This window comes from Bactrocera latifrons, unplaced genomic scaffold, assembly GCF_001853355.1.
Source record: "Bactrocera latifrons isolate USDA-ARS-PBARC rearing strain unplaced genomic scaffold, ASM185335v1 scaffold_219, whole genome shotgun sequence".
Lineage (NCBI taxonomy): Eukaryota > Metazoa > Arthropoda > Insecta > Diptera > Tephritidae > Bactrocera > Bactrocera latifrons.
The window spans coordinates 337029-359474 of NW_017535730.1; the positions used below are offsets into that span (position 1 = coordinate 337029).

General features: G+C 32.4%; 3 protein-coding genes across 9 annotated transcripts; 1 reads left to right on the forward strand and 2 right to left on the reverse strand.

Moving 5' to 3' along the window:
- Positions 1–484: 484 nt before the first annotated feature.
- Positions 485–20451, forward strand: LOC108968500 (protein argonaute-2). Of its 7 annotated transcripts, none has more exons than XM_018932576.1 (11): positions 485–695; positions 1897–2113; positions 8944–9134; positions 13201–13275; positions 14867–15643; positions 15766–15988; positions 16056–16467; positions 17371–17710; positions 17790–18475; positions 18532–18701; positions 19792–19930. In XM_018932576.1, exons 3-11 carry the CDS (start codon positions 9008–9010, stop codon positions 19928–19930), a joined length of 2949 nt encoding a protein of 982 aa, XP_018788121.1. In that variant the 5' UTR covers positions 485–695; positions 1897–2113; positions 8944–9007. The 7 variants fall into 7 exon arrangements, with proteins under 7 accessions (XP_018788121.1, XP_018788122.1, XP_018788118.1 ...); XM_018932577.1 differs by having other exon boundaries at positions 492–568; XM_018932573.1 differs by lacking the exon at positions 485–695 and having other exon boundaries at positions 1176–2113.
- On the reverse strand, positions 8191–8428 carry LOC108968502. Its single transcript, XM_018932583.1, has one exon. The coding sequence runs from the start codon at positions 8409–8411 to the stop codon at positions 8229–8231; it is 183 nt and encodes a 60-aa protein (XP_018788128.1). The 5' UTR covers positions 8412–8428; the 3' UTR covers positions 8191–8228.
- LOC108968501 (39S ribosomal protein L53, mitochondrial) lies at positions 8394–9640 on the reverse strand. The gene is made up of 3 exons (XM_018932582.1): positions 9397–9640; positions 8726–8853; positions 8394–8672 (listed from the first exon to the last, which is right to left on the reverse strand). The coding sequence occupies exons 1-3, from the start codon at positions 9540–9542 to the stop codon at positions 8482–8484; spliced, it is 465 nt and encodes a 154-aa protein (XP_018788127.1). The 5' UTR covers positions 9543–9640; the 3' UTR covers positions 8394–8481.
- Positions 20452–22446: the final 1995 nt, after the last annotated feature.

Consider the following 22446-nt stretch of genomic DNA (forward strand, 5'->3'; position numbering starts at 1 on the left):
TGTGTGTCAATCTTATAGGAAATTGCGATTAATAGTTCGGCTGAGTATATGTAATAAGCTAATTAATGTCTCATTTTACTACAAAATCCGTCAAGTCAAACAAACGAATAATAATTTTGAATACGATATTTCATAAAAAAAAAAACCATAAAAATCGTAAATTAGAACCCAATTACTGATTGCCAAAAAACTAAAAATTCTATACTTTACAAAGTAGTTAAGCTTGCATGAAGTTTGCAAATATTTAATTAATCCGAAAATAAGACATCCATTTTACTTAATATTTCTCATTTCCTTTTTTAATTGGTCATTTGCCAGTTCCCTATTCATTTTCCAGTTTGTTCACAACACATCGGCGTTTATTGTATTTTATTTGCGCTTGCTTTTGCTCACAATTCGCACAATTGATGGCCGCAAAAGCTTTTGGCTCGGCGCAATTTGTTTTTAATCGTTGCTTGTCATTGACGCAAATTCCGGCGGCAGAATTGGTGCGGCGTATTATGTACACGGCAATCTGAACAGTATTTTTATATAATAACAACAACAAGTGGTGTGTTTATATGCAAAAGTATGAATGTATGCATATTGTTTATATGCGCTTTGCGCAGTGCTCTTATCAAAAACAAATGACGAAGCGAGAGTATATAAAAACCGGAGTACTTGTAGAAAAACAACAACAAATTCAATTGTGCGGGGTATAGTTGTGTATCTACATATTTGATAATGTGTTGTATGTTTTGTGTGGCGCTTCGCTTTTTTCCGTTTGCATGGCGAATTATTTATTCATATATGTGTATGTAAATGTATATACGCAACTACTAGACGCATGTCAACCAGAGAACTTCAAACATAAGTTCTCTGTGTCAACATCAACAAAACGAAAAAGAGAGAAGTAATTTATAAAGAGAGAGAGAGAGCTTATATATTTACATTTGTGTGTCCATTTAACGTATATGTATATAATACTGATTTGTATTACATATAGAAATGGTTGTTCAAAAGCGAAAACACCAATAAAATAACCGAAGTGCAAGGCCTGAAAAAGCTATTTATGAATGTTCATTGCAAGTTGGCGCAGAAAGTATATTATATAYTTACAAATATAAATATGTATATATAAATTTATAACTCAAAAAATACTTGTACATGTTTCATTTTCTTGAATTATGTATGTATGTACATATGTACGTATGCTTTAGAAACGAAAATGAAATTAATAGGAAGCAAGCAATAAAGTTACGCGAAAACGGCAAAAGTGAAAAGCAACCCGCTCGTCTTCCTTCATGCCCACCTGCCAACCAAACACCCCCATGCCCTTTATGCTTGCTTATATGTACATTTGTTCGTTTGTCACACCGCTGATCGCTCGGCTCTCGTCCCCATCCAAAGTTTAGGTAGCCGGCCCGGCGACCTCTGCTGCGTATCATAACGTTGTATCGTTGTTTGTTCGTGTGGAGCCCACAAGTCAAAAAACAAACAACTGGGCGAAGGCGGGGAGCGAAAGCGTCGTTGCTGTCGCAGCTGCTGTCACTGCCGTTGCTCTGCTACCAGTGCGAATAAACGAGAAATTGCGTTTTATCGCTTGTGCTGATGAAATGTGTTTGTTTTTCGGAAATTTTGCAGCATTTAAAACTTATCAAAAACGGAGTTTTAACAAATTTAGTTAAAATATGAAATGTTATGAGTAAAAGTTCTGATATTTTTTAAATCAAAAATCATAAATTAAATGTGAAATGTACCTGCTATTCGTGAAAATATATTGAGAAAATGTGGCGCGTCTTTACTGTAGTTTATGTATTTCTTGTTATGAAAAAAACTTCGTGTTATGAAAATATGGCTTATTAATATTATCTGAACTTTTTGGAAAAAAATATCAACATAATAAAACAAATGCAGTACAAATTTCGTATGAAGAAATTATTATCTTATCGACAAATACTAGTTACCTTTTCAACTTGAAACCAATGGAAGTTTAACMAACAATATTGTTAAAARKKRAAAAAAATAAATAAATTCAACAAATTCGAAAAAATCGACAACAATTCACAAGTAATTGGCTTATTATTTTAACTCCACTTGGAATTGTACCTCAATTACAGGAACAATCGATAAGGTAAGTTGTGCTGAAAGTGACTAAAAATATTATGTCTGTTTGTATGTAATCACAGTAAAACGTATGTACATAGATTATTTAAATTCATGGGCACCTTAACCAAAAAAATGTAAACAAAATAAATACATACACATGTACATATGTATGTATGTATATCCAAGCCCTGTACATAAGTATGTATGTAAGTCCAAGCCCTGCTGAAAGCAAGTTAATAATTTCTTGAAAAGGTGACCGTGAAAAGTTGAATCGTTAAAGTGCATACCTACTAACAAATGTATCTATGTATGTGCACATGTCGGTCCTACAAACAATATGCCTTTCTGCGCATACATACATACATATTCCTACAAAATCCTGCTCAGACATATGTACATATATGTATGTAGGTAAGTGTGTACGTATTTACTGTAAAGGAAATTAAACATTTTAAAATGCTTCAATGTTTAACTTATTGAATGACAGTTTCATAGACCAGTTGACTTGTATAAAGAAACTTATAAAACGCTAGTGTAAACAAGTACGTGACATTTGCCCCAAGAAACATCTTAAATTATAGAACAAAAATGTATGGAGTGTCGGGTTATATGCATATGTATGTATGTATGGGTGTAGATATGTAGATTGAGTACGGAAACCCGACAGCATTCCTTAAAACTGTTTTTGACATTTTCTGTCACTACAAATCTAAAAACACCAAGCTATTGGAGCCTACCCGGGCCAACCGCACTATGTTTATATATCAATATATGCTATACATATATACGGGAGATATACTCTATATTTACATACGTAGATTTTTTGTCGAAATATAAAAGTTTTGAAACTATAAAACTTAAGGTTTTTTCAAAATACTCAATACAGATCCAAAGGTAGAATTTGTGTTATCTTCCCGACATTTTTTCGTGGGAAATCCAAAAGGATGATTTGTATTTTCCTTTTAATATTCCTACAATACATACTTGTGAACCGAACTCTAACTAAACAAACTATAAAGGCTTAAACTTTTGTACATCTCGGTATTTTTTGGACCACATACGCACCATTAATAGAAAAATACCTGAAGCTATGCCGATAAAAGTTGTAAGGACCAATTTTATTATGCGATAATATTCATACATACATACATACATATGTACATAGTAAGCATTTATGTATAATAATGCCAACTATTTTGGAAATGAACGAACATAGATATACTTTGTTATTATTGCGTTATTTTTCTTTTTACCATGAAAATAAGAGAGTACCATTAATATTCACATACACATGTAGTTATCTCTTTCAAACAGCTGACGTGACATCGATATGTGTATATTATTTTTGCACTGTTCTTATGTTTGTCCTTTGAGTCGTTGGAGCTTCTCTGAGAGCAAATACTCATGCTGTGATGGGTATGGAATGGCTCAAACCATGATAGTTTGGGGAAGGTTGCGTTTGTTTTATATTGACGTTGAAAATCTTTCCATATACAAATACATATGTACATTTGTACAAACATATGACTATGTCTGTATTTACATATGTACGTACCTCCCTTTAAACTGAACACACCCATGGTTAAACTTACAAGCGTTGTCCTTCCACAACGTCCCTTTTAGCGAGAGCTAAACTTTCTCCTTTGATATTTTTTTTTACTTGTACTCCTTATAGTCGGATTATCGACATTTTTTTAATGCAATTTATATACGTACATACATATGTATATGTATATATGTACATATGCTTATTTGTACATTTGTATTTGTCTGTTCAACTTTTTATTCACTTTTACTAACGTCTGTACTCCAAATTCGATTCTGTTGTCAAAAGGGGGTATATAAAAAATTACAATGTGTAATAAGCGGGATCACAAAACGGCGCAATGGCACTTAAATATGTATGTACATATATACATTGCAAATAATTTATATACACCCATACTACATACTATGTACACGTATTGCATTTACGGTTATTGAAATACCGTCAAATATTTTGGTATACCAACAATTATACTTGGAGTTCAGACTCTTGTTCTGGAACTGTATTGAAATTTTATATAAAATAACCATTGGCAATGGTCAGCTAAAATGTATTTTTAAATAAAATGTTAATAAATAATTCGAGTTCCTCGAAGTCGCATACATACATATTTACTTATTTGTATTCATACATATGTATACAGTAAATAGATACTATGAACGTAAAATTTGTGAGATTAATATCCAATACCTTTTTAAGCGGGTTTGACAATTTTTTTTATAAGTCATATTTTTTAATATTTTATTTAGACAAAAGAATAAAAACAAAATATTTATAGTCGAAGCCTCAAAATTAAGAGTCAATTTAGATTAATAAATGAAAAAAATAACATGTAAGGAACAGCCATGTTCGGGTGGAATCGAACATTTTATAACTCTTGCAACTTGCAAGGATCAAAGCCATGAAAATACCTTCAGATATAAAACATCAATCTGATAATCGGATCAATACAACTTTATACATAAATATAAAATAGAAAAACGAAAATCATTATACATATTAAAAGGGAGTTGAGCTACTATCGACCCAATTTTATACATATATTAACAATTATAATGCCACACACAAAAAATGTTCCGTGGTCTTTGAATATTATCAGAGCTGGATTGTTTTCATCCATTTCGACGGATGGAGTCATGTGTAGAAGTTCAAGCAAGTGAGGAAAATTCTCTAAGACCCATTCACTTGGGAGTGGCCAGAAACGATTCTTTTACATATGGCTCAAGACTGACAACTATAGATCCTGGGGACTTTACCTAGGGGAACGATTTTGGAGGTGAAATTTAATGTGTGTCTTTTAAGTTATTAATTTATTTCGCTCTTAGTAGTTTTGAGCAGGACCGTTATATGGGAAGTGAGTGGGGTTATCTTCCGATTTAATCCATTTAMATACATAAAAAAAATTTGGCACCCGTGTATAAACTGCAATCTTCTGTGGTAAATGACAGTTTTATACCTTAATTTAGTACTTAGTTTTCGGTTAATGGCATATTTGGGCGGGAGAGTTGTTCCGACTACGCCTATCTACGAAGTCCAATTTTTCTTACTAAGGTGCGAGCATATCAAGTTTCAGCTACGTCATATTATTACCAGATATATGTAGGTATGATATGCCTTTACTGGCATAGGACCGCTTACGCGGTTATAGCTGAAGTTAAAACAGCGCACCAGTCATTTTTCTTCCAACGGAGTGGAGGTCTTCCTCTGCTTCCCCCGGAGGGTACTGCGTCGAATACTCTCAGAGCTGGCGTGTTTTCATCATTCGGACGAACTAGTCGTGCTGTCTCTTAATTCGCTGAACTATGTTACTGCCGTCGTTCTGTCGACTGCGATATTCACCGTTGCCACAAAGAACTATAAATTTTCCTCAGAACCTTTCTCTCGAAAACTCGTAACGCCGACTCTTCAGACGTTGTCATCCTGCTTTCAAGAGTAATTCTGCGTTGGATTTCGAGCCTGACGCTGTTGTTGGTATTAGTACTGGTTCTAAATCTCCGAAATTATCTATGACTTCGAAGTTATGACCGTCAACAGTGAATTATTTTATYGAAATCGGAGAGGTCCTCGATTCTGACGGAGCTTTTGGTATTGCTCAACGTCAATTTACACAGCCGGCATAAAGGCAGCTCCTTTTCGTGCTGTCTCTAAAATAAAATTTTAAAATCGACTAGGAGTTGGTGTGTGCCGATTCTCTTTTCACGGGTCTTTTCAAAAATTTGGCGCATGAGGAATATCTGGTCAGTTGCTGATTTTCCATACCTAAAAGCACACTGATAGCGCCCAGTCATTTTGTTGACGGTGGGCTTTAATCTTTTACACAATACGCTTGATAGATATGCGATGTTGAGGAGGCTTAACTCAAGATAGTTGGCAAAGATTGTGGGTCTCCCTTTTCTTCATGCTTCTTATCAGTTCTTTACAGCCGTATTTGAATAGCTCGGCCGGCAATCCATCGCCGCTTTGTTGTTCTTCAGACRGATGATATGAATTTGTTTATTGTCGGGAAATGGAACGTCTGCTCCATCATCAGCGGGTTTACAATCTCCAGGTGTTATGTTTTCACTGCCATTCTGCAGACTGGAAAAGTGTTTCCTCCATAATTTTAGTGTGCTGTGGGGATCAGTCACTAGATCACCTCTGGGGGTTCTACAAGAGTATGCTCCGTTTAATTGAAACTTTTTATTGGCCGACGCATCCTTTCGCAAAAGTTTTCGAACATTACCCCTGCCGGCCAGCTTGTCAAGCTCTTCGCACCTCTCTTTTTTATCTGTAAATGCGTCTTCTTCTCTCTACTCCCGGTATCTATCTCATCCTGCATGTGTTGTGGGCTCGAGACATTTAGCTTAATTAATAAGCCTAAAGGCGTTTCAAAAAATTTCCCTCTACAAATAAATCTTTTAAATATGAGGGTTACCTTGTCTTACCTTACTGCCATACTCCCATATTATTATCGAGCACCGTCTATGCTTTACTGTAATCGTTTTGATTTTTCCGACCGCCTTGAATTATGAGTTAAAGAGAGTTTAAGTCTAGTTAGTTGAGTTTTTGTTGTTGTTACGAGTACCTTGACCCTGTTTGGGGGAAAGTAACATGTTATCTGTCGTAGAGGTCACTTAAAGAGCTGTTCGAGGGATTCGGACCAAAGAGGGAAGGGAGTTAAGTGAGTGGGATTCATGAGACATGCAAAGAGTTGGGTATGACAGGAACTATTCTAGATACGAAGAAGTTTAAATATGGCTTCGATCAATTGAGAAAATTGTTCCAAAGAATTCTTTTAGTTTGATGGGTATGAGTAAACGACTTTAAAAATTAAGCAATAAAACCTAGTGTATGGTATTTATAAATTAAATTTAGGCACAAAATTTCGCAAAAGAATCACTTTATTTTCAACCATCTTTCGTTTTGTCGAAAATTTAAATTTTTATCCAAGTTTATGTGAATTTTAACTGCTTACACATTACAAATAATTAAATCTTTTCAAACTTCCTTTAATTGTAATTATTTATGTGCGCACATCTATATATGTATTTGAGTTTGGTTTTTACTTAAATGAGCTTTAACAATGCTTCCTTTAGCTACGCGTGCATTTAAAAGCTGAAAGTGTGCATTCTATATATTTTTGGCGAAGTTTCACTGTCACTCTCATTCTTACTTTCACTTGAAATGGAAGTTTTTTGTTTGTAGCTTGAATAGTAGTTTTCATACACTCATACTTCGTAGTGTACATACATTGGTTTTCAGTTTATTCTTTTCTGCATTTTCCTTTTCTACTTCAAATAACTAGTTGCGGGAACTTACTTTCATTTCTGCAACCTGGTTAGCGGATTCCATATATGTTGGGTCGACACTTTTTGTCCCTCTTCATTCATTCATATAATAATAGTTGGCGCTTTCTTATGTAAATATGTATATTCAAGCTCAATSAGATGCTTACGTATGTATGCTTTTATATTCGTGGAAGGTCAGAAATATAAGTAACTTCTGTTACCTAATGTTTGCTCAGAAAGAAATACATATTGATTTACCTATGCTCCTTTGTATGCTCTTACACATAACAAATAAAAATACATAAGTTTAAACATGTCAAATTAGGAGGTACGGGTATTTTTCCCAAACTGAAGTAAATGACTACTCCTTCGATTTTTCTATTTTTTTTCTCCGCAAGAAACATGATTAAATCAAAGCAGTTTCGTTCAATAAAACCATTTGACCATAGCACACTTAACACCATTCATAGAAAGCCAAAAAGGATCACGGACGTTGTGTCAATTCAATAATTTATATTTAAAACTGCCCCCTACATCGAAAAAGTGTTCGGAGGCATTACACAAATCACCATTGTACCTCTAGTTTACAGATTTAACGCCCTTTTCTGTGTGATCCAACCACTTTACATGAAGTTGTAATAAATTTAGACCTTGTCTATAAAAATTATGCAGATTTAGATAATAGTCCATACATAAGTACATACTGTATGTGTAAGTTGGTACCTTTTGAGCATAATATTTAAAATATAAAAACCCAAATGTATAAGGACATAATAGCGATTTTTATAATTCTATTTAAATATTCATTTTTTATTATTTAATTAAAATTAGAATTCCACAGGTTTCAAAGTAATGAATCTCGACAATATGAATGCTACTATAATAGTAGCACATACAAAGCAAAATACGAATGTATAAAATGATTCTTCAGTGAAAATGTCGGTAAAAGCTGGTATATCTTCGTATATCTGTTCAATTACAGCTAATGTGCCTTTATGTTTTTTCACCATTTTTTTAAATCTCTAGAAGAAGCACTTGATGTAAAATAGGTTTAGTTATGCTTTTGATTTAGCTTTGGTTTTATTTTTTCTTCGATCCTTTTTTACCACCAGCACCGCCTGCTAATTTTTGTTTTTCTGCTTTAGTAGTTACCTTTGATGTGATCTCCTCAACTGGCGCTAGTGTAGAGACGTGCTTGTTAAGTAGCTGCAAAAGTTCAAGTGTTGTCAAATTGCTGCTGAGAAAACGAACTTCTTTCACTTGAGCTTTTTCTAAAAGAAAAATTTCGTTAGAATTATAATTTCATTAAAATGTGAATCCTTACCTTGAGCGGAATCAATTAAAGAAAATTTCACCTCCGAAGGTTGACGATTGCAAACCACATCTGTTTTTATGACACAGCTGGGATTGGTAAGAAATATTTTAGGAGTTGATAGCAGAGATAGAAAATCCCTAAAGAAAGAAAAAATACATTATAAATTTAAACATATGTTTATATATTTTACAGCTTCAGACTTCTTTCTACTATTTATTTTTAAACAGATTGTGTCGCTATATCTGATATAGGGAAAATAAAGGCCTCAAACTGACACCGACACCGACAAAGATGTCCACGGAGCGTGAGCTCGCTCCGGGAGGACCAGCACAGCTCCATACTTTACCTGTCGCTTTTTCAGATCTCGGAACTACACTACAATTGAATACCGCTGTTCGAATTATTGGCAAAGTGTATGGTAAGTATTCTACTTTAAATTTGATTTAATATTGTATGCGTAAATGCCTCCTGCTTGGTCGGTTGTATGAAAATTTGCATGAATAATCTCGAAGCTTTATATTTTATATATCGTGCAATCTGACAGTCGTTGCTCCGTATTGCGCATGCCTCAAAATGAGTATTTATTTTGACAATGTTGAAATAAATGACATGGTTTGGCGAACAAGGAGTAAGAGATTATAACCGATTCGGTGTGCTTATTTGTACCGTGCTTTAGTTACCTTGTAGACCTCACATTTTCTGAAAATGGATCAAACGTAACAGTTATTCTCTTAACTCCCTTTAAATTTACACTTTTCAATTGTTTGCTTATAGCTGCAATTATTCCATTCGATCGTTTTAGAGCTCCACTGAAGGGTATAGACATTTTGTAGCCTTTTACGTTAAGTTTTTAATAATTCGTACTCGCTTGTAGTTGTTTTATAATATGGCATGTTACGTTCATTTCTAAGCGCATGACATTTGCTACTAGAAGCACAGAGTTGCTCTTATTAGACTACTTCAGTGGTTTTGAAACTTATATTTGAGTTAAGATGTGAAAATTAGAATTATTTGAAAAATTACGATATGTATGCAACTTATTTATATATAAGAGTACATCATTTTAAATTATGAGTGCATAAGTATCAATAAATGCCGAATTCTTCAATTTCTCCAAGTCATAAGACTTAAAAAAACGACATTCGTTCAAAGTAGGTGGGAATGACAACACTTTTTGCTTACGATAGTACATCAATGTTCGAAATATTTCGAATATATGCACACACAAACTATTCCGAACACCAAGGTGTACAACAGAGAAAACTCTGTAAACGATTGTTTGTAAATATATCTTATTCACTCACACCCTTTGTTTCTCACTTCGAAATCTCGTTCAGATTTGCAAGGTGGTGGACTAAGGAAAGTCGTGTAAAGAAAGAACGTTGAGAATCGTGAAAAAATTGTTTCGAGTGCTGCTGCTGAAATTTTCAATAGAATTTTTTGCATAATGTGTGGAGGCAAAGTTAGAAAAAATATCAAAAAAGTTTAGGGCTTGTGCTAAATAATATTATGTGCATGAACTCGAATTGTAAAAATAGTTGAACTATCACAAATCAGTTCTCGAAATTAGCAAAGCACATTTTTACGTCTTCAATCGTTTGGTATGTTCGTGTATTAAAATCAAAGGAGCCCCACTCGGAAGCAGCAGCAGCCAAATTATTAAAACGAGAATAAAAAAATGCAGTTGTAGATCATCAGCAGAGGTCAATAATACAAGTTATAAATCGCGAAAATTGAACTTTTATTGTGTTCCGTTTCATTGCTACCTGCCATTTAAGGGGGAAAACGCTAGACATATATTCCCTTCACAAATCAAATTCACAGTTACGAGCGATGCTCAAGTGTGCCAGCTTATTCCCACTATAAACAAACAACCGATTCTCAAAGCATTTTTACTTATAATAAAATGAGTAAACACAGTTGGGTGAAAAATTGAAAAAATAATATTACTACATATGTATACATAACGATATAAATACCTACATATATATATCAATATATATAATGCATATTGTGCCTGAGATTGTGTTCTAGATTACTGCAAATTCAAAAACGAAGTTTGTAGTTCAACATAAACTTCAAAGTGTCTGTTAAGTGAGGTTAATATAAATGTGAGAATATTCAGTTCTTCATAAATACGTCACCACAAATTGTAATACATACAAAATTTTGTGTACTACGAACAGGCAGCTAAACAATAAACTAAAAAAAAATACAACATTTTATTGAATTAAGAGAATTAAACGAATTCCAACATTTAAGTGATAGTAAGAAGGCTGAAATATTTATTTAGCAATAAAAGCAAATGTGCTGAAGTAAAATCGATAATATTAAACAATTAAAAAAGCAAGTTAGAACTGCGGTATTTATAATAATAACAACTCAATACGAAAAAGACTCATTTTAACGTTTAGTAAATATAAAGTTACAAATCGTACTAAAAATAATTTCGAAAAATGTATCCACACGGACAGCGTAAGTTTAAAATTCCCGAATCTATATAACTACTTAGTGACGAACAATATCTTACTATAAAGGAACTATATAGTATATACAATATTTAGTACTAAGATATTCGATATATATTAAAAACTATTATAAAGAATGTACATACTTGTTCATTTGTTGATCTGGAAGATTAAATGTTAAGATAATATTGATGTGATAACTTTTAACAAGTCATGACATTTGTTTAAAAATTAAATAAAGATAAAACACCGCCAATTATTAATATCAAGGTAACGCGTCCAAATGGTTAAGGGTCTTCAACTAGGAGAATATAGTAACAATGGAATTTGGCTTACAACCTARAGCCTTTTGGGGCCCCACCATTGGTTTTAGAAACATAGCGTAATAACTCATTAAAGTTCTATATATGGACAGAAAGATAGGCCATTCATATTTTATTAATGGTATAGTGTGCTGCCAAACTACATTGTTGGTAATCTACAGATTTTTTAAACCATATAAACCATATACGATTTTACATATATTCTTATAGCTTCTCTTTATATATAATTTATAAATTATAAATTTTGTATGGCCGCCGGAAATTTATATTTTTTTATTCGGATTTCTAGTGTAACGATCAGTAAATATACAATATAAAGTGATCAATTTTTTGAACGTGGGTTAAGTTCAATCAACACATGCATAACGCATTTTTGTTTGTATTTTTTAAGGGACAGAAGATTTCTTTCTTATTGACATCTATCTCAAAAATTAATGTATTAAGTAAATTTATAAACAAACTATTGTATGAAAAGTAAATTAATATTAATCAGCCCGCTAAGGTAAAGATCTTAATTAATAATGAAGTTATTTAAAAATTTGGAGATTGGTTTGCAATACAAAACCATTCGTAAATATTAGCAAATGTAGCATTTTATACATAGTGGTTTTAATACTTAGTCATAAATATTAAATATTTAATTTAATTGTTTTACACCACTATGCAAGTTTGTAAAATTTTAATAATCCTTTTATATACATATAAATAATCTATAGTAATATTTGCTATATAAAAATTAACTAGTTGAACATATTTTCCCATACCATGCAACTACTTTTGTCACAAATGAAATTAAACTAGAAACTTTTTAGAGAGTTTAAATATCTGTAACTTACTTGTTTATTTTAAAARGAAAAACGCGGTCGAATAAATAGTATGGTATATATAGTCACTAGTATATAAATATATTTATGTAAATATATACGTACAATATCTATAAGTATATTTGAGTTTATACATAAATGTACATATGTTTGTTATCTTATCAGATAGGAATAAAAGAAATTCACTAAACGAAATTATGTCAGCTGCATGGAGAAACCATTGTTTAATAGTTTAAAAAGACATAACGTACTGTATAAGAAAAAAATTACTTCGTTTAACACTAATTAGTATATCTAATATTTATTTCTAACAAGGAATCTAAATCAGTACCTTAATAAATATTTATAAGGGTGACTTAATTTTACGCCTTGTTGGTGTACTTAACTCCTACTAGAAGCAATGTTTTCTTTAAAAAAGTAATATCATTTCCCAAAAACCATTTTATATACAAAAACTATAGCATAAATTTAACATTTTTATATGGACACTATATAACAAAACATATCAATGCATTAAAGAATATATTTAGTGTTAGATTCCACAGATGAATTATGTTATATACTATTTAATATATAATATGTGCAAACATATGTATGTGTGTTTGTTTATGCTTTTAATTTAAGCTTAATCTTATTACATATACAAATTTTATTTAATGGTGAACTGCGTCGCATAATATTAATAGTACTAATTCCTCTATTTTATCATTCCTTCACATTCCTTCCGAATCAATTGAATTCACATAAATTTCAAATTGATTTCACGTTCATATTTTTTGTTTCCTTATTTTTTATGCACTTTTTATTTTTATTTTTACAACTAAATTGTGTATTATTTTTGATTTTTTCTTTTTATTTTTCAATTATAGAATCTCAATGGACACCTTCGCCCCCGCGGCCTCAGAGCCCCACACAATCGCAGACCAGTTTCGAAAACCTCACATGTAAATTGAATTGAAATTATTTAGAAATTGAAAATTTTTGAAATTAGTGATTTGAAATGTTTTCTATATTGGCTGACWAAAATTCTCTTTAGTTTCGTTTGTTTGCTTGAACATCGTTTTTGTTTTTATTATTAAACCTGTATACTTTTGTTGGTTTGTCTTTTGTCCTATGTTATTTTCTAATCGCATTATTGTAACTAAACAAATTCTCACACGTATTGCATAATTACTAATAATATAAACAGGGTTATTGTGGACACTGATAATATGTCGAAATCGGTATTGAAACCGATAAATATTTGTAATAGTTATCATGAGTTTTGATATTATTGATTAAAATGTTCGAATCAGAGTTTATTGGTTTTTGGTGACATGAAAATAGTATAGTTGATTCGAGTATGTTTTGCTTACTTTCGAGAAGACGAAAATCTAATCATACAAATATGTCGTGAACTCCTCAATAACCCTGAAATTGTAGATATATGTATGTATGTACTCTTATATTTTTTTATATGTATGTAAAATGTTAAACTAACCACAGTTTTATTTGTAATTATTTAAAAATGTATTTGTGCATATGTAATGTAATAATATATTGCAAAAGGAATTTTCATAGTATTATACAAGTAATTTAACTCTTTAATGCAAATATTTTTTAATTAGCGTTAGTTTGGGGTATAAGGGGACAGAACTATAAATAATGTATAGTTGGCCGACCAAAAAAAGTGTTTCCATGCGATTTAGRGCTTTTCAAGACATGAAATCTTCGATAATCTCAGAAGCTTATAAAAAAAAAACTTAAATTTTCTCAGTTTGCTTTACTAAAGTTCAGAAATAACAAGTGATACCTGTAGTAAGTAATAAAAAAGGTATAATAGTAAAAAAATGGAATCCAAACATTAGGAAATTCAAAACCTTCCTAGGATCGAGTTTGTTGACATTAGTTTAGTAAAATATTGTATTTTTAAATGTAGTAATTGTTGTTGTTATTATTGTGGCGGCAGAATTCTTGCGAGTTGACAGTACTTGACCGGATAAAAAAACCGGGTCCGTTACGGTTACGTAGACCCGACTRTCGTGGGAACGGTTTAGATTTTGTTCAATTTCATTGGCTTATACTGATTTTTATTTTATTTTATGTAATTTAAATTGTTTGTAATAAACAATAAACAATAAAATTAAACTAACTATAATTTGTGATTGTCTCAGAAAGTCGATATATATTTTTACTATAAAAGAAAATAATAAAATGTTTGTAAATTAAATGAATACTGCTAGAATTGTCTTGGTACAATGATATTCCTCCGTTTATCACTAACAATCTACATTTCTTGTATTTAGAGGACTTAGGCTCGAGTATATAAGACTCATTTTTTATTAGCCACATTATTACTACTAATCAATAGACAATTTACAATTGATTATCTATTACTAATCGCATTCATTTTGACTTGCATAGTTTATTTGTTATTTAAAGCTTCTATTGCATACCATTGCCTTTAATCGTAGTTTTTATTACTTTTTTATTTATAATTATCTGCATATATAATATATATATATACAACTTACAACATTTTTTGGTGTATAACAGCGCCACCAGCTACCGGTTCATCAGTGAATCCCACCGCCGTGACCAGCCCGAGTGCGCAAAATGTGGCCGTTGGAGGCGCAACTGTGGGTGGCGCTGGTGCCGCTGGTCTGGCTACACAAGCCTCCGCAGTCGCCTCGCCATTGGGTGCGACAGCTGCCGCTTCGCCCACCACGCAACCTGAACTGCCAGTATTCACGTGTCCGCGCAGACCAAACTTGGGACGTGAAGGTCGACCCATAGTTTTACGCGCTAATCACTTTCAGGTGTCTATGCCGCGCGGTTATGTACATCACTACGATATCAATATACAGCCGGACAAGTGTCCGCGCAAAGTGAATCGTGAAATCATAGAGACTATGGTACATGCATACAGCAAAATATTCGGTGTTCTAAAGCCAGTATTTGATGGACGTAATAATTTATATACGCGTGACCCGCTTCCCATCGGTAACGATCGCTTAGAATTGGAAGTAACACTACCAGGCGAAGGGAAAGATCGTATTTTCCGTGTGACAATTAAATGGATGGCTCAAGTGTCGCTTTTTAATTTAGAGGAAGCACTAGAGGGACGTACACGCCAAATACCATATGATGCAATACTTGCATTAGATGTCGTCATGCGGCATTTGCCGAGTATGACCTACACTCCTGTTGGTCGGAGCTTCTTTAGCTCGCCCGATGGTTACTATCATCCCTTGGGTGGTGGCCGTGAAGTTTGGTTTGGTTTTCATCAAAGTGTGCGTCCTTCCCAATGGAAAATGATGTTAAATATTGATGGTGAGTGTGGCGAGAAAAATATCATTATTTAATGTTATCATATTACCATACAATTAAACAAAAAYATATATTATTACTATASATATGTGTGTTTTTCTAACAATTATTGTCGTTTCTTTTAGTTTCGGCAACGGCATTTTATAAGGCGCAGCCGGTAATAGATTTTATGTGCGAGGTACTCGACATACGAGATATTAACGAGCAAAGAAAACCGCTGACCGATTCACAGCGCGTGAAATTTACAAAAGAAATCAAAGGTCTTAAGATTGAAATTACCCATTGTGGTGCCATGCGTCGCAAATATCGTGTATGCAATGTTACACGTCGTCCAGCACAAATGCAATCGTGAGTGTTTAAATTCATACATTTTATTTCTATATCATATATATCTTTTTCTAACTTATTATTTTAGGTTCCCTCTTCAGCTAGAAAATGGTCAAACTGTTGAGTGTACTGTAGCAAAGTACTTCTTGGATAAGTATCGTATGAAATTGCGTTATCCACATTTGCCATGTCTTCAGGTAGGACAGGAACATAAGCATACATATTTACCCCTGGAAGTTTGTAATATTGTCGCCGGTCAACGTTGTATAAAAAAACTCACCGATATGCAAACGTCGACAATGATTAAAGCTACAGCACGTTCGGCTCCCGATCGTGAACGTGAAATCAATAATTTAGTTAAGAGAGCCGACTTCAATAACGATTCATATGTTCAGGAATTCGGTCTGACCATTTCGAACTCTATGATGGAAGTACGTGGACGTGTGCTACCACCGCCAAAACTACAATACGGCGGACGTGTATCAAGTATGACTGGACAGGTGAGTTTAAAAAAAAATTAATGAACAGTTATATTGTTTGGCATGTCAAAGGTTTGCAAATAATGTATTAGTATCCAATTAATATATTATTTGAAATGCATTTTTCAATCCCAAAAATTTTATTTATTTTTATTTTTAAATGTAAATATTGTATTAAAAAATTTTTAATTCCAAACTTGTAATTCAAATCAAAAAAGTAATTGATTTTTGGCATTTGTATTTTTTTCGTGTTCTACCATTTTGGTTACATTTTGAAATGTAAGGTTTTGATGAAATATCAGCATACTATGTACTTTTGCGTATTATTTTTAATTTCATTGCTTTTATTTATCCTTGTCATTCCAACATTTAGTTGATTTTTTTTGTATATTAGTTAATCTAATCATTAAATTAAGAAAAAGTCTCAATTTTTAATCTCAAACGACTAGAATTTAAATTTTTTGTTTTTAATTTTATTTTTTAAATCAATCAAATTATTTTTTAATTTCATTACTTCTTTTAATTAGCAAAATTAGTAGTCATCAGTAACACTAATTTTCAAATTATAAAATATTTTCTCAATTTTTAATCCAAGTAATATTTTATTTTTTATTGTTAAATTAAAAAATACAATTTTCATTTCATAACGTATATTTTGGATTCAAAACTAAATTTTCAATTATATATATATATATTTTTGTAATCAGAAATTTAATTTTTAATACAAACATTTGGAATTAAAAAGTCGCAACCTTAATTATATATGTATGGCTACCACTTTTTTTTTATGTTTACCGTTGTTTAACCATCTGATCGGAATTTATGAGCATAGCTTGCATTTTTACGATTTTTATCATGTCACATTTTTAAGATATGACCGATTTGATAACTTATGTTTTTATTTATTTWTTTATTCCCGAACAGCAACTTTTCCCACCCCAAAACAAGGTCAGCTTGGCTTCACCCAATCAGGGTGTCTGGGATATGCGCGGTAAACAATTTTTCACCGGCGTGGAAATTCGTGTTTGGGCTATCGCCTGTTTTGCACCACAAAGAACCGTGCGTGAAGATGCTTTGCGAAATTTTACACAGCAATTGCAGAAAATTTCCAACGACGCTGGTATGCCCATAATCGGACAGCCGTGCTTCTGCAAATAYGCCACCGGACCAGATCAGGTTGAGCCCATGTTTAGATATTTGAAGAATTCGTTCAATGCTCTGCAGTTGGTGGTTGTTGTGCTACCTGGCAAAACACCTGTTTATGGTAACAAAACAATTTTCGTAAATGATAAATATGATGCAAATACTATTGTATTTTATTTTTTTTTTTACTTAATTCACAGCTGAGGTAAAACGCGTCGGCGACACAGTGTTGGGCATGGCAACACAGTGTGTTCAGGCTAAGAATGTTAATAAGACATCACCGCAAACTTTGTCAAATCTTTGCCTCAAGATTAATGTGAAATTGGGTGGCATTAATTCCATATTAGTACCGTCGATTCGCCCGAAAGTTTTCAATGAACCAGTTATCTTCCTGGGCGCAGATGTCACCCATCCACCAGCCGGTGATAATAAGAAACCTTCGATTGCCGCAGTTGTTGGCTCTATGGATGCGCATCCATCACGCTATGCCGCTACAGTACGTGTGCAACAGCATCGTCAGGAGATTATACAAGAACTCAGCAGCATGGTGCGCGAATTGTTGATTATGTTTTACAAATCCACTGGCGGTTATAAGCCCCATCGCATTATTTTATATCGTGACGGTGTTTCGGAGGGTCAATTCCCTCACGTATTGCAACATGAGTTAACCGCTATACGCGAGGCKTGCATTAAACTGGAAGCAGAATATCGCCCAGGCATTACATTTATTGTGGTTCAAAAGCGGCATCATACGCGTCTCTTCTGCGCAGAGAAAAAAGAGCAGAGCGGCAAGTCTGGCAACATACCGGCTGGCACAACAGTGGATGTCGGTATAACGCACCCGACCGAATTCGATTTTTATCTTTGCAGTCATCAAGGCATACAAGTAAATATTAGCTCAATATTGTGTTGGAAATTTAACTAACTAATGCTTTTTCACAGGGAACAAGTAGACCTTCACATTATCACGTATTGTGGGATGACAATCATTTTGATTCCGATGAACTCCAATGTTTGACATATCAACTGTGTCACACTTATGTCAGGTGTACACGCTCCGTGTCGATACCAGCACCCGCCTACTATGCTCATTTAGTAGCTTTCAGAGCTAGGTTTGTAGTAATATTCTCTTTTTTCCCAGGACAGTGTGTTAAGTTTTCTAAGAAGATTGTGACACTCAAAAGTTATATACATATACTATATAAATGACKAGCGTGACGTGACGAGTATGTTGTAATATGTTAACGAGATGAATCGATTTAACTTTGCCAAGAAAAAATTACACGGGCCAAATCCGTTGAATACGGTGGTTGATCGATGATATTCATTGAGTTTTTGGTTTTAAGTTTGATCACAATCGTGGCTAGATGCGATGATGCATTATCATCGTGTAAAATATAAATTTTTCACATTTTCGGCCGTTTCAATATGGTCAAATAAATATAACACCATATTTACCGTAGCTTTCTCCGGAACAAATTCATGATGCACTAAACCACGGATTTCGGCGTGGTTTTTTGGTTTCAACTCGTTTTTTTTTCTCTTCCATTCTGATGWTTGGTAACTTGTTTGCCTGTCAAACTCATAAACCCATATCTCAACGACAGTTATAATGCTCTCCATGAATGTGGGCTGAAAGAAAATTTATTAATTTTAATAAATTATTTTTAAAATCTTTTCGAACTTTGGTAGAAGCATCTCATACATTGTCTGTAGCGAAACGTATAACATTTSTCACAGCTGATTTAAACACTACAAAGAAAAAAAATGTAAACAAACTAGAAAATTAAAAGCAATGCATCTGAATTCACCTGACAATCGACTTTCAAAATCAAAAAATGGAAARTATTTGAAACAAGTCAACTTTTATAACAGAACACRACATTTCAATGTTTTCTTTTAACAAATATAGTTGAACTTCCCTAACTCGAATCAACATAATYCACAAAAAAGTTTCCAGTTAGAGACAGTTCGAGATATGGAAGGAAATTTGTATGAAATGYGACTTTTATWGTCAATTCAAGAGTTTGAGTTATCGAAATTAAGCTGTATTAAACGATGTGATTATTTAATATCAAAAACGGCTGTATTATGAGTCWCCAACGACACTGAGGACAGTCATTTAATTTTAACTGAAATATTGTTATTGTATGAAAAATTAAGGTCGCTAATTACTTMACTAACCAATTCTTTTCTTCTTAGATACCATCTAGTTGAGAAGGAACACGATTCAGGCGAAGGATCTCATCAAAGCGGCTGCTCTGAAGACCGCACACCTGGCGCAATGGCACGTGCTATAACGGTGCATGCCGACACGAAAAAGGTCATGTACTTTGCTTAAAGGAACTATGGATTCTTTGTTTTTTTTTTTGAAGCATACTATTGTAACATTAAAAATGTACTATAATACAATTAGTTAATATGGAGAATTCATGCTCCGTTCAGTATGCTGAAATGCACAACAATTCAATAACAAAACAACTACAGATTAGTAAAGTTGTGGAAAATAGTTGTTAGGAAAACAACAACACAAATTAATGCATTATTTTACTAGAGATAAGTATACAAAATTGTATATTAATTAAAAATCTACAACAAGGCTATGTAGTGAATACAATGTGCAAATGAAATGTGCAGCAGAATAATAAGTTGAAATGATTTTTTAACATACAATCAATCCTTGTCTAAGCGATTCTGTTTCTTCCAACGCTGTTTGTTTTGTTTTTGCTTGGAGTTAACATTTACAAATTTCGCAAAATTTTCAAATTCTTCGCATATACTTCTTGATTTATAGAAAAGCAAAATTTTGAAAACGCTATAATTCCAATTTTATTAAAAAGCAAAATTTTCAAAACGCTTAATAATTCCCTTTTTTTTTTTGTTTTTTTTTTATAAATCGAAGTATAATCGAAGTTGAAAAATTTGCGAAATTTGTTTATATTTATACTTTATTTCTATTGTTTTCCGAAATATAATTATAACAATAATATTTATTAATTTTTGTAATATTACACTGTGCTACACAAATATGAACCGATTGTGTTTACTACATGAATTCTACATATTAACTAATTGTGTTCTAATGCACTTGTAACCAGCTCTCGACATATGTTTACTACGTATGTAGTTGGAATTTTTTATTATTTGTTTATAATGTGAATATAAACTATTTTTATTCTGTAAGCGTACATCTCCCATAAAGTGAATAGCTTTATACTAATTAAATTATTGTTTAATTTAATGTATTATTTGCAAGCCTGTGTTTGACGGGTATCTACAAAAGAATGCATTTGTAATCAATTGCTGCACCGGATTTGCATAGTACCCCAAAACTCGAAATATCACGAATATTCGAAGCTTTCTCAATGAACTCAATTGCATTTCGATATATTTGAAATGTATTTTACGATGGTACAATTATTTAAAACAAATAAATAAATAAACGAAATACATTCATTGTGCTGATAAAGAATAAATTAACTTCCGTTTTAAGTTTGCCACAACACGTCGTCATCCGTCTCCGCATTAGTACCTTCCCTGTGTAGTGCATATTACACGCAAATATACGCTGTAGGTAAATGTATTAAACTCCAAGCAAAAACAAAACAAACACAATGTCACCTACGTTTAATTGAACGTCAATGAACTTTAATTTAGTTTTTAGTCTAGTTTTTAAGCACCTGAGCTGGGTGATACTACGCAGCTCTAATGGCCAATTTACATATATATTTCTATCAATCAATTATATGTCAATTAATTTGCTCGTTTTTCACGAATTGCACGAAAATTAGAAAATCGGAAAACGCATGTTATAGAAACTCATATAAACAATTATAAGCGAATAACTTTGTACTCAAAACCCACAGTAAAARGCAACACTCATACTTATATACATATTTTGTGTTTTTCGCATTTAGTAAAGTAATCAAATAAGACATTAAGTTCAAATACTTCAACAATGTATTCCTGGTAATATTATTATATTTTCTCATACATTTAGGTATTCCAAATCTTATCGTAATTTCGAAAAAAATGTGCCAAAATTTTATATACTGTATTGTAAATCGTTAAATAGTTTCCAACAGCCAACTCAAAGTAATTTTGATTTTCAAAAACTTGTGTGTGTATTTATTATTATTATTATTTTTTTTTTTTGCATAGTTTCCTGTAATCTCTTGTCTTAAATCTCATGTACCCATATCACATGCACATGCACCTGCTCTACACAATAAAAGTAAAAGGAGTAAATTTACGATATTTAAACGAATATGTTTTAACAATAATAACTTAAGCATAAAAATACATAATTACTTACATACATACATACACATAATTATTTCACATTAAGTCTTAGTTATATACAAAAGCGTATTTTCGTGTTTGGAACGAGCAGCAAGAGCAATAGCCGAAGTAACAGAGCTGCTGGCCATTGGGGGCATTTACAAAACGCCTGGCAATTAACATTTATATCAATTTGTTTAATGACACAGCTTAAAGTTAACATTACATTGTTTTTCTCTCTCTTTAATTTAGTTTTATCTAACAACATTTGAGTATATATAATAGAAAGCAAAAAACCAAAAACGAAATATTAATTTTAAGCACTTAAAAAAACCGGGAAGCAAATACAAATACAGCAAAACAAATACAGCATACAAAAAAAAATCGATATCAAAATGTCGTAAATTTAGTAAAATAAATCAAAAATGTACTAACTTTTATTTCATAAGTTAACTAAGTTAAGCAAGAGGGTAGCGGGAAAAAACAAAGCATTAGACCTTAACTACGAATATGTATTTATAAAGAGAAAAATTAAGTTTATGACGAACCGCTGCGGTGATGTCAATAATGCGATAA